Source organism: Raphanus sativus, chromosome 8 (genome assembly GCF_000801105.2).
Source record: "Raphanus sativus cultivar WK10039 chromosome 8, ASM80110v3, whole genome shotgun sequence".
NCBI classification, from domain to species: domain Eukaryota; kingdom Viridiplantae; phylum Streptophyta; class Magnoliopsida; order Brassicales; family Brassicaceae; genus Raphanus; species Raphanus sativus.
This window is the reverse complement of record NC_079518.1, coordinates 11,412,639-11,424,834: the sequence shown is the minus strand read 5'-3', so window position 1 is coordinate 11,424,834 and position 12,196 is coordinate 11,412,639. Positions and strand designations below refer to the sequence as shown.

Below are 12,196 nucleotides of genomic sequence, written 5' to 3'. Positions count from 1 at the left end.
TCCATTTTCTTCTTGCTTTACTTTAATGCCAAGGTAGTATGACATTAATCCAATATCAGTCATCTCGAACTCCTTTGTCATCTCCTTCTTGAAATCTTCAAACATAATCGGATTGTTTCCGGTGAATATCAGGTCATCCACATACAAGCATGCAATCAATATATCATTGTTTTGTGTTTTGATATAAAGTGCATGCTCATATGGACACTTTATGAAGCTTTTATCCTTGAAGTACTTATCAATCCGAGTGTTCCATGCTCTTGGTGCTTGCTTTAATCCATAAAGCGCTTTCTTCAGCCTTAAGACTTTGTCTTCTTCTCCTTTGACTATGTAGCCTTGTGGTTGCTCAATGTAGACTTCTTCCTCAAGGTCTCCATTTAGGAAGGCTGATTTGACATCCATTTGATGTATCTTCCAACTCTTTTGGGCTGCCAATGAAATGATTAATCGAACCGTTTCTAAGCGAGCAACTGGAGCAAATACCTCATCATAGTCGATCCCGGCTCTTTGACTATAGCCTTTTGCCACCAATCTTGCCTTGTACCTTTCAACTTCTCCTTTAGAATTCTTCTTTGCCTTGTACACCCACTTCACACCTATTGCTTTATGCCCATTTGGAAGTGAAGCTAGCTCCCATGTATCATTCTTTTGTATGGACTTGATTTCTTCATCCATTGCACTTCTCCATGACTTCTTTTCTTGAGCTTCTTCAAAGTTCATAGGCTCGCAATCCGCAAATAGACAAAATAGAGTGAGATTGTCTTGATTTTCAGTTACCTCGTAGATGTCTTGTAGACTTCTGAAACGTGGAGTCCTTTCACTTGAGCTTTCATCTCTTTGAGAACTTGGTGTTGGTGAAGTTGGCGGTGTAGCTGGATCTTCTCTTGGTTGCTCCAAATTATCTTCTTCAAAAGATGGAAAGAAGTTGTAGTCTTCATTATTTGATCTCCAATCCCATTCTCCTTCTTCATCAAAGATGACATTCCGGCTGATGATTGTCTTCTTTGTTTCAGGATTGTAAAGCTTGTAGCCTTTGGAGTTAGCGTCATACCCAATGAAGACATACTTCTCACTTTTATCATCTAGTTTGCTCCGCTTCTCGTCTGGAACATGAGCGTGAGCAATGCTTCCAAAGACTCTTAGGTGTGAAACACCGGGCTTTCTTCCGCTCCAAGCTTCTTGTGGTGTCTTTCCTAAAACACTCTTTGTTGGCGATCGGTTTGATATATAGACCGCACACGCCACTGCTTCTGCCCACAACTCCTTTGGTAGCTTCTTACTCTTGAGCATACTTCTTGCCATCTCAAGTATTGTCCTATTCTTCCTTTCTGCTACTCCATTTTGTTGAGGGGTTCTCGGCACCGTCAACTGTCTTCGGATACCATTATCTTCACAATACTTAAGAAACTCCTTGGACATAAATTCTCCTCCTCGATCAGATCTCATGGACTTGATCTTAAGACCACTTTCCTTCTCAACATGGGCTTTAAACTTTTTGAAATTTTCAAACACTTCTGATTTTTGTTTCAAAAAGTAAACCCATGTTTTTCTTGAAAAGTCATCAATAAAGAGAAGGAAGTAGTTACTCTTACCAAGTGAACTTGGTTTGATCGGGCCACATACATCTGTATGTATAAGTTCTAGTGGCTTTCTTGCTCTTGTCTCTGACTCCTTTGGAAAACTCATCTTGAATTGCTTTCCAAGTAAACACCCTTCACACACTTGATTTGGATGGTTGATGCAAGGTAATCCTTTCACCATCTCTTTCTTAGAAAGTAGTTCTAAGCCTCCAAAGTTGAGATGCCCAAATCGAAGATGCCAAAGCCAAGATTCCTCCTTGTAGCACATCTTGAGACATCGTGCAATGTCATTTTGAATGTTTAGGACAAACATTCTATTGCTTGACATTGGCACCTTTGTGATGAGATTATTTGCTTTATCTCTTAAAGAAAGGCTATTATCCTTTAGTCGAATGTCATAACCTTTCTCTAAGAGTTGTCCTAGGCTCAAGATGTTGGTCTTCATGCTTGGAATATAGTAAACATTGGAAATGAACTGATGATCTCCATTCTTCAAGCGGATGAGAATATTTCCTTTACCTTTCACCTCCATCTTCGATTCATCTCCCAAAGCCACATCGGTTTTCACCGATTCATCGAGCTCCACGAACATGCTTTTATTCCCACACATGTGGTTGCTTGCACCACTATCAAGGTACCACTTGTGAACCTCATTTAATTCATCCTTCTTGTAAGCCATCAATAGCATATCTTCTTCTTTACTCCTTTCTTCAACATAGTTGGACTTCTCTTCAACTCTATTGTTGTTTGGAGTTTTGCATTCAGAAGCATAATGTCCAAACCTTCCGCAACCATAGCATTTGATGCTTGATTTATCGTACCTTGATTTTGGATATCCTCTTCCACGACCTCTTGATGAATTCTCTCCTCTTTGATTGAAGCTTTCTTCATGTGGTCTCCAGCCTCGTCCATTGACACCACGACCTCGTCCTCGGAAATGACCACCACCACGTCTCGGATGATTTCGGCCAGCTTCTTCCTTTTGATCAATTCTCATCTTGAGAACTTGCTCCACAATATCTTCTTTCTTCTTCTTCTTTTCTTCATAAGCTTGTAATGATCCAAGAAGTTGCTCCATCGTCATAGTCTCCAAGTCTTTTGTCTCTTCAATCACGGTAACAATGTGCTCGAATTTTGAATCCAATGATCTAAGGACTTTCTCCATAATTCTCACCTCATCTAACTTCTCACCATTTCTCTTTAGGTTATTAGTAACCGTCAAGACTCTTGAGAAGTAATCTGAGATGAGCTCTCCTTCCTTCATTTGTAATGCTTCAAATTCTCCTCTTAGAGTTTGAAGTCGTACCTTCTTAACTTGTTCCGCTCCCTTGTAAGAAGTCCGAAGCTTTTCCCATGCTTCTTTGGATGTCTTTGCACCAGCAACCTTCTCAAATGTATCTTCATCTAATCCTTGATAGATTAGACAGAGAGCCTTCTTGTCTCTCTTTCTTGAATCTCTCAAACCATCCTTTTGAGTTTGAGATAGACCACCATCATTCTCCGGTTCATTGAAGCCTTTCTCAACTATCTCCCACACATCATGTGCTCCTAAGATAGCCATCATCCTAAGACTCCAATTGTCATAGTTGCTCTTAGTGAGCAATGGAACTTGGAGGGGAACACCATTGTTTGCCATCTTCAAAAGGAACTTGTAGCTCTGATACCACTTTGTTGGAATGAAAAACTTTATAGAAATGGAGAAAGTATTTTAAGTGTTTGAAGAGAAAGAAACTTTATGAAGAAGAAAGCTTTTTTATAACTTTGAAGAATATTTTTTATTATTTAGATGGTTTTTACAAACTTGGATTTCTTGATTTTTTTGATGATACAAATGAAAGGAGGGTGGAGGTATTTATAGCCTCCATATTACAAAATATCTCAAATATTTTAAGTTTAAGTCTAGAGAATTCTACTTAAATATCTAGATTATTTTTTACTAATTATCTAGATAATTCTATAAGAATATCTAGATTTTTATTTTGAGGAGGTGGATGATTATTCTAGATTTTGGGCTAAGTTTTGGGCTAAACATGATTAGAGAAATTATTAGCCCAATCCCAAATCAAGTTTACTTTTCAACAGATGTAACTAGCCGTCTTCATCGCCACCAGACCATGATTGAAGAAGAGAATACACGAGCAATGGACCGACAAATGGTGTAAACGGCGGTGGTCTACTGAAGGCAACCATTGGCTCTACCGTTTCCTCAATCTTCTTCACTGTTTCTCTTTCGCTATTGTTCATGTTCCCAAGTTTCTTCGGTATAATGGTTCTCACTACTTTACCTGCTTCTCAGAAAAAATGGGAATCACTCCGTTATGTTTTCTTCCACGTGACAAACTGTAAGCATACGAAACTGTGGAGAATTTAGATTTAAAAGAGTTACCGTGTGATCTTGAAAGCGTAACGATTGGTTTGAGCTTGTCTATAAGAGCAGGAAAACGCCGCATGAGATTTAGACCTATCTATCTGATCTCTCTCACTTTCTGAAAGATCTGAGAAAGTCTTAATATCTTGAAGAAAATATAAAAGAGAAGACCAAATGGAAAAAGAAAAGACATCACAGAGATTATTACCGTTCTCAACTTCTCCTGTTGTAAGAGCTTTTTCTTCAGCGATCGAAGACTTGTTTTGAGTATGGAGAATGGTATTTGTAAACTGGTAGAGGAAGGTTTGAGAAGGTCCGGGACTCAGGGATAATAAGTTTACACAATTTCAGAAAATAACCACATATTTTCTATTATTGACCAATTTTACCGCATAATTTCAGACAGATCCTAACATCGATAATATTTCTGAAGGATAAAAACGGCAAAAAGGTTTTTTTTTTTTAATTAAAAGATTAAATCCGGATCTATTAAAACACACAGAAATAATCTCCGCGTAGAGGTACATCCCACGGATAGACCCTATTCTGGACATTTAAATGAGCCGAAAAAAATAATTCATATCCGTGTAGCCGGTGGAATTTGAACCCGGATTCGCTGTATTGAGTTTCTTTTCTATTTTTGTTACACTTTTATTTTTGTAACACAAGAAAGAAGAATCTAGAATCTTTATTTTATATGATTTTCATTGTGTAAAATTTACTAGACTGAAACAAATTTATAAAATTAATATTGAAATTAATTATTAATTTTTTTTTTGAAGAATATTAATTTTGTTCACTCAAAAAAGACTTTTTTACAGCATGTGTAATATGTGATTTAGTTTTTTAAAATATAGAGCGTTGCTAAATGAAAACAAAGGACATCTTTGCTAACCAACTGCAGAGCATTTTTTTCAATAATAGTTTAATATCTGATTTAGTGCTTCTAATTTAGCATACTGTAAACATTTTAACATGAAATAAGATTAGTTTTTCTACGTATTTGAGCTTCAAATTATTATATTCCTTTGTTTCAAAAATAAAAACGTCCAATTTAGTTTCATTGCCATGTGCAAAAGAAGAAGCTCCACTTTCCCAACTACTAAAGAGGAAGCAATAGGCAACATATATGCATATATGTCAATGACTAGAAACCATTTATTCGCCAAGTTGAACAAGCCAACTGCAAACTCAAAACACACGTTTGCGTACATACATATAAATAAGAAGTATAGAGTAGATAGGGATCAGTGCACATAAAATATTCACTAGATCACAATACAAACCCTAGTTATATGACTTCATTTTCGTTCCTTTACTTATCTCCGAACAAGTATCCAAGAGACGAACCTCCACCAGGAACCGATTTAACCTTCGTCGTTGGACGATCCTGAAATTATAATATTTATATAACCCACAATTTTTCATATTTGAAAAAGGTATAGAATTTGATTTATTCAAGAATATGAAGAGAAATAATAACTTACTGTGACAAAGTTACCAGAGTTTTGGCCCTGAGCTCTTTGGTAGTTGTTGTTAGAGATCTTAGGCTTTTGGTCAGATTTGTCGTCGTCGGTGGAATCTATGCCGTATGGTGGTGTTGGCTTTGGGGCAGCCGATGGGAGATTCTTGGGAGTCTCATTATCTGATCCAAAAAGATAGCCTAGCGAGCTTTGTCCGCCTCCAGAGCTCCCACCTCGACTCATTATTCGATTGTTTAACTTGATCAGGAAAATGCTATATTAAACTATTGATATAAGATATAGAGAGAGAAGCTTAAATAGAGGTAGCAGTGGAGATATTCTAAGATATGATGAGACTAATACTTTCATAGATAATTAAGTAAACATTTAAAATGATGAGTTTAGGTAACCCTAACTAAACGTTTATGAATTCGACTTAAACCTAAAATTTGTTGGTACCTGTTTGAACTTTTAATTATATAGTAGTCGTATGTTTTGGAATAGAGTTTAATTTTGTGGTATTCTGGGATATTTCAGAAGATTTTTTCTAATTTTATAAATGAATAATACAAATTCATCATTTGAATAAAATAACTCCAAATATTTGAAATGAAAAATTAAAATACGTACATACAAAGTAATCTTTTGTATCACTATTAAATTTTAGAAATTTTAGAGTGTCTCCAAGAGCAACCTTATTTTTAAAGTTGGATGAACCTCAAATTTGAGTTTAATTTTTAGAGTATTTCCAATATTTTGTCGTATGTTTTGGAATAATAGAGTTTAATTTTGTGGTATTCTGGGATATTTCAGAAGATTTTTTCTAATTTTATAAATGAATAATACAAACTCATCATTTGAATAAAATAACTCCAAATATGTGAAATGAAAAATTAAAATACGTACATACAAAGTAATGTTTTGTATCACTATTAAATTTTAGAGTATCTTCAAGAACAAACTTTTAAAAAAGTTGGATGAACCTCAAATTTGAGGTTTGAGGGTAGTGTTCTCTGACTCCAATCATAAAACTTCAAATATAAATTTTAGAAAGAATTATTTGCATTATATTGTTTTATTTGATCAAAGTTAATAAAATTTACAAAACTTTTATAAATAGTAAAACATATACTAAAAATTATTACAAACAATATTGACATTATATTATAAACAAAAAAATAAACCATAAATTATACGTAAAATATCAAATTACTCAATATAACTATTTTGTAGTATTCTAATATATACATGATAAATTAATGAATCTTAAAATTATATATTAACTAAGTTATTAATTATATGTAGGTTAGAAGTTTAAATTTATCGAATCCGACAGTTTATAAGTAAAATTTTTATGAAATATAAAATTATACGGACTAAAATAATATAAAAATAAACATGGTAATTTGAAAGATATATATTATGTAATTATAGAGATTGAGAAAATATAAAATTTTAAATAATAATATTTTACTGTTCAAAACCTTATAATTTGAGGTTTTAAAATTGTTTTTAAAGTACATAAGATTTTATATTTGAAATTTTAAGGTTGTTTTTGCAGATGCTCAACCGTAAACCCAAACAAAGTTCCAACCTTCGAGCAAAATTCGAGTCTAAATTTATGTCTGAAAAGACACTAATGCATGAGGAAATTGTGGAGGGTGAGGCAAGCGTAGATTCCGTAGGTAATATTTAAATGTGTTTGGCAGCTCCGTAACACATTTTTTACAACAACAACAAAAATATTCACTGACAAAAAAAATAAAATATATTCAGATTTATGGGTTCATGATGATCTAGGGAAAAAAATCCAAAACGACTTCATAATTAATTTCTTTAAAAAAAGAATTCAAAATGCTTTGCATTTTTAGACTCATGTTAACGACAAAACAAAGATTCTAACATGTTAACAGGGCTGGATGCAGGATGAGATCGAACCGGGGGCACACGTTCATTTTTCACTATATATTTTTTTTTGTATTGGGAGCAATTGTACAAAGGTCAAGCTAATTTTTATGGAAATTAAAAAAGTAGATGGGGGGCACGTGACCACTTTAGTCCTTCTCTCCGTCCGCCCCTGCATGTTAATAGACTCTATGAATGGTTTCTTTACCATGAAACCCGAAGGTTTATATTCACTCACAAATTTCAGTCAAACGAACGGAAAAAACAATAACAGGGTAACATCGATGAATTATCAAGATAGAAGAAGAATAATTATGAACTTAACTAATGGCATTTTACGAGTTTAGTATCTGGGGCGGGTGATATACTATGAATCTCAGCTACAAAATTACATAGTTTTAATATCATTGTTACAAAAAACCATTGTTAGATAAAATATCAAATGAATAATCATAGTAAAATACTAAAATATCAAAAAAAAAAGTTCAAATATGTGTTATGTCTTATCTACAAATCTGGGATGTAAATGAATTATAAGAGCATATGTATTGAGATAGTTAGAATCTTTCACCAAAACTACGATAAAATAAATAAATAAATATCTCAAATGTTGAGATAGTTAACGAAAATATATTTCAAAACTTTTAGGATACTTTTGAATGAATGTACTTTGACATATTTTTAGATTAAATGAATATATATATATATATATACTTTGAAATTGTTTCGATGAATATTTCAATTCTTAAGGTACATGCATTTTGTTTTATTTTAATTTTTCTTCGAAGCTCTAAACTGAAAATTCTTCCTTATAGAGATGTTTTAAAAGAACAGGAAATTATTGTTTTGAAAAAACAGAAGAAAACTCGCTCTTAAATTTAGTAAAACTTTATAGTAGCTGCCTAGCTGGATATCAACTCGGTTAAAACTGACAATTTTATGAGTTTGTCAATGATAAAATCGTTCATCTTTTAAATCAACATGACCAATTGACCATATGGGTTGGGTCGATTTTTATTAAATTATTTGATTTTCATCTCATTCTTTTATCATTTAGTGAAAGGATGGATTAAAAATATCAAGGATCTTAAAATAGTGGGGTTAAATCGAAGAGTGTTATTGCAACTTACAAGATATGATATTGCCTTCTCTAAATGGGAAAATAATAACTAAAGAAAAATTTCTAAATATACATGTACCAAACCATCATTCCTAATTGGACCATCATTGTTTATATTGATGATCGTGTTTGGAATTATATAAAGTTTTGTGTTTATAAATAACCAAACTTGTATTTGTGATTGATGGTTGTATGTAAAAACCGACGTACATGCGATGAATACAAATACAATTTTAAATTAACGAAAAGAAAAGTAAGTTATAAAAGCCTATTTATTATGAAGAATGGTAAATATAATAGTTGTTAAAAAAAAATAAGAAGAATGGTAAATAGAAAATATATATATTTGGCAAACTGGACTATATTTTCAGAAAGTTTTTAGCCGCTTTAAACATATTCTTGTTCAAATTTCCATTTCAAGCATCTGTTCATACGCACATTCGTTTGTTTGATAATTGAAACACCCAACTACTTTCAACCCGTTTCTAAATATGCTTTCAATCATAGGCGTATTTAAAATAATCGAAATAAATATCAATATTTTAAAAGTATATTTTCAAATTTTTTTTTTTAATATCCCCAACTTTAGACGGCTACACATTAATCTACAAAAGCATCTAAAAACCGTCCGCATAAAATTGTTATGTAATAATTTCCATAACATATATTAAAAGATATGATGGAACCGAACCGTACAAATGAATTTAAGTTTTGTCCACTACGATTAGTTGAGTTGGAAGGGCACTAGTAGGACATCTATAGCAATGAGCCACTCCATCATTTATATTATTATACTATATAAAGTCGAACTTAACACTTAACGTAATTTGTAGGTAGATATCCTTGATTCACCTAATTAGTCTTATTAAAGCCACTTACCACCTAATTGCTCTATATTTAACATCAAGAGTCAAGCCATCTATCATGTCACATTTACGGAAAATTGTCACATTTAGATGTTTAGATTCTTTAAAATGCAAATACGATGTTTTTTTGGTTTAAATGCAAATATGATGATTGCCTTGAATTAAAACATACTCCCTCCGTTTCGAATTATTTGTTGTTGTAACGCAAAATTTTTGTTTCAAAATAAATATCGTTTTATTATTTCAATGTAAAATTTATTGATTTTTTATTCTAATCTATTTTTCTATTAATTGAAATATAGTTAGATGTATTCGTAATAATGCTTTTCGTGAAAAAATACCAATTGAAGTGGAGGGTTTCTTCAAACAACAAGGAGCTGGATCTAGTAAATATACAAATTAAATATTTTATTAATATATGTGTCAAAGTCTAGAACGAGAATTAAAATGAAACGGAAGGAGTATAATTTTAGTTTGATTTATTTCAAACCATATGATAGATATGAAAAGAAAAAAATGACATCACTTAAAATGATTAATTACATAAAATTAAATGGGAGAAAGCAAACTATTTTCCTTTTTAGCGAAATAAACCAAATTATTTGATATCTTAAAGTAGAAAAACACAGGATATAAATTGTTCCATAAAATTATATTTTCGACACAAATGAAAATAAATTTATTTCCACAGTAAATTTTAAGTTCTCGTAAATATTACATATATATATATAATATTACTGTAAACGTTTTCTATCTCTATATGATAGAGAGAAGAAGAAAAGACTAAGGAGAGGTTAGTGGGAGTAGTTTTTCTATAGAGCTGGTTGATTCTAAAAATAAGAGATTTGTTAAATTTGTAAAGACTTCGAAAGAGTCTTTCATATTTTAAAGTTTATGAAAATAATATAGTTTAAGGATTTTAAGAATCTAAAGGAAATATGCAAGATTCTTGAAGTTTTGTTTTATAAGTAAAACTGTGTAAAATTCAATTCCCAATAACACCATATTTGATGGAAACTTAGAATCATTAAAAACCAAACTTTATGAATAACAAGAGATTTTGTAAATCATTAAACAATCATCAAACCAATAACACTAAATTTTATTAGGATTCTTAGAATCCACCAACCAATAACATTAGAATTTGAGAATTTTAATAATTACTACAAATTCATATCCCACTAACACCCCCTAACTAAAATGCTGAGATGCCAATTTTGATGTGGCAAATATCAGCCCGACCATTAATGCTTATTTAAAATTCCAACAATGCCAAGTGAAACATAGCGGCTTTAGGGTTTAAGAACTGTTTAGGGTTGATTAGGGTTTCATTACCAAAAAACGGTTTAGGGTTTCTATTTTACAAGTTAACATGAAATTACATTTTGATATTTTGAAAGAAATACTTCCCACCTGATTGTAGAATCGCCTTTAGTTTATTTTTCATTTGCAAAGCCGAGAAACAGAGATGGTTAAAGAAAACAGAATTAACAGAAAAAAACGCAAAGTGATCGATCTTTTGATCAATTAACCAGAACTGGTTGAGAATAGTTTCAGATACATCATCAAAATTTTGTCTAATCAATTTAAATGGTACATAGAAATAATAGAAGACAAATAGAGTATCTGAAAATTAGCACGTGCTCGACACTTTTTTATTCATTTAAGTACTCGCACTATTAAAAAGTAGTGGAAGAGATGCGAATTGCCATCATACTAGATATTTCCTTAGTGTGATAAACAAAATAATTGAATATGTTTTCAAACGACTAGCTGATCTGATGCCGTAAAGTCAGTATGGCTTTTAAACGGGCTCAAAATCAAAAGGCCTAACATTGTAATTGTTGGATCGGACAATCCTTTAAAAAAATAATAAAATAGGTTCATGTAAGAGAAATTGTTTCATATACTTTTTTTTTTTCTAACATGTAAATATCATAGATGATTAAAAGGTTTTTATACAAAGACTTTGGCTTGAACCATCTTGGCAAAAAAGAATAAAAAACAAGATGGATCTTAAGAACTTAGCAAAAGGAGACACTTCAACTTGAGTTTCATATACTTACATAACAACCAACAAAATTAACTTTTCATCAGCTTGAGTTTCATATACTTACATAACAACCAACAAAATTAACTTTTCATCTGTCTATTTGTGTGTCTATAACTAAATATGACACAAACAATTATATTTAATGTTAATTTATATTCTTAGTAAACTTTTTAAAATAGAGACAACTCATACATCATCATTAAAGTAAATATATTCAAATATAATATTTGATAATATAATTATATATATATCAATATTTTATAAATTTTGAAATGCTATTTAAATTTTTATATATAATTATATAATTTTTATTATTAAAAAATTTTCGGCATTTTATGCATACTATGAGTTTCTTTTTGATATCTACAAATTTTAAAAATACTATTTTTTGATAATTATAAAAACTTCTTTTTAAGTTTATACAAGTTAATTTAGTATATTTTAACTAAAATAGATAAAGGTTTATCTAAGACTATAATTATAAATATATACATATCTATTAGTACATACAACTTTAAAACAAATAATTTTTATTTATTTTATCTTAAGTTTTGTGTTTAATTAAATCATAGTTTATATTAAAATATTAATAAGAAAATAATAAAATTTAAAATATTAAAAAAATGTTTTTAAATATAATTTAAGTTTAAATTTTTTATTGCTGCAGATTGTACATGAAAACAGAGGCAATTCCTCCCATACCCCTATTTCTCACTTCTCAATCTCTATTAGACAGTTTTTTTATTTTAATTTTATGTGTCTAACGAAAAATCATAAAATTAATTCGGAAACGTGAATATTTTTTATTTGATTTATAAAATTTGATAAAAATATTTCAAAA

The 12,196-nt window shown here is 31.0% G+C and overlaps 2 protein-coding genes across 3 annotated transcripts; both read right to left on the bottom strand.

Moving 5' to 3' along the window:
* Positions 1-3,441: 3,441 nt before the first annotated feature.
* LOC108820502 (uncharacterized) lies at positions 3,442-4,299 on the bottom strand. 2 transcript variants are annotated; one of them, XM_018593450.2, is made up of 3 exons: positions 4,157-4,299; positions 3,967-4,075; positions 3,442-3,865 (listed from the first exon to the last, which is right to left on the bottom strand). In XM_018593450.2, the coding sequence occupies exons 2-3, from the start codon at positions 4,028-4,030 to the stop codon at positions 3,669-3,671; spliced, it is 261 nt and encodes an 86-aa protein (XP_018448952.1). In that variant the 5' UTR covers positions 4,031-4,075; positions 4,157-4,299; the 3' UTR covers positions 3,442-3,668. The 2 variants fall into 2 exon arrangements, with proteins under 2 accessions (XP_018448952.1, XP_018448950.1); XM_018593448.2 differs by having other exon boundaries at positions 3,444-3,865; positions 3,967-4,066; positions 4,157-4,274.
* Positions 4,300-5,051: 752 nt separating this feature from the next.
* On the bottom strand, positions 5,052-5,843 carry LOC108823155 (protein SPIRAL1-like 5). The gene is made up of 2 exons (XM_018596434.2): positions 5,436-5,843; positions 5,052-5,338 (listed from the first exon to the last, which is right to left on the bottom strand). Exons 1-2 carry the CDS (start codon positions 5,652-5,654, stop codon positions 5,264-5,266), a joined length of 294 nt encoding a protein of 97 aa, XP_018451936.1. The 5' UTR covers positions 5,655-5,843; the 3' UTR covers positions 5,052-5,263.
* Between the last annotated feature and the right edge of the window lie 6,353 nt (positions 5,844-12,196).